Raw genomic sequence first — 566 nt, forward strand, 5'->3', positions numbered from 1 at the left:
CCGGGGGCCCTCCCTCCGGGGTCTGGTTGGGGCCAGCCCCCTTCTCTCTCCAGCTCTGGAGCAGCAGTGTGACGAGCACCGCAAGCGAGCAAAGGAGCTGAAGCACAAATCGCAGCATCTCAACAACGTCCTGATGACCCTCACGCCCGTCTCCGTCCCCACACCTTTAAAACGTCCCAGGCTGACCAGGGCCACCTCCGGACCAGCTGCCATCACCTCCCAAGTGCTGTCCCAGCCGGCGCAGCTCGCCGTCACCCCCGGCGTGCCCGTCTCCCAGCTTGCCAACCTCCCTCTCGGCAAAGTAGTCTCGGCCCTCCCGCCCTCGGTGCTGGGGACGAGCCTCCCAGCCTCCCGCTGCCAGCTCCCCGGCCTCCCCGCTGCTGGGAGGGTACACGGTACTGGCCTCCGCCGGCTCCACCTTCCCCGGTACGGTGGAGATCCACCCGGACGCTTCCAACCTGACGGTGCTGAGCACGGCCGCGGTCCAGGACGGCAGCACGGTCGTGAAGGTGGTGAGCCCCTTCCAGCTGCTGACGCTGCCGGGGCTCGGCACCACCATCCCGAAC

At 68.6% G+C, this 566-nt stretch overlaps 1 protein-coding gene across 1 annotated transcript in view; it reads left to right on the plus strand.

Moving 5' to 3' along the window:
• The window catches only part of GMEB2 (glucocorticoid modulatory element binding protein 2), a gene marked incomplete at both ends in the record, with an annotated part of 8874 nt that extends 8314 nt beyond the window's left edge, over positions 1-560 (plus strand). The window contains 2 exon segments of the mRNA XM_009702909.1: positions 48-339; positions 341-560. Coding sequence (XP_009701211.1) covers positions 48-339; positions 341-560 — 512 coding nt within the window.
• Positions 561-566: the final 6 nt, after the last annotated feature.

This window comes from Cariama cristata, unplaced genomic scaffold, assembly GCF_000690535.1.
Source record: "Cariama cristata isolate BGI_N322 unplaced genomic scaffold, ASM69053v1 scaffold10536, whole genome shotgun sequence".
NCBI lineage: Eukaryota > Metazoa > Chordata > Aves > Cariamiformes > Cariamidae > Cariama > Cariama cristata.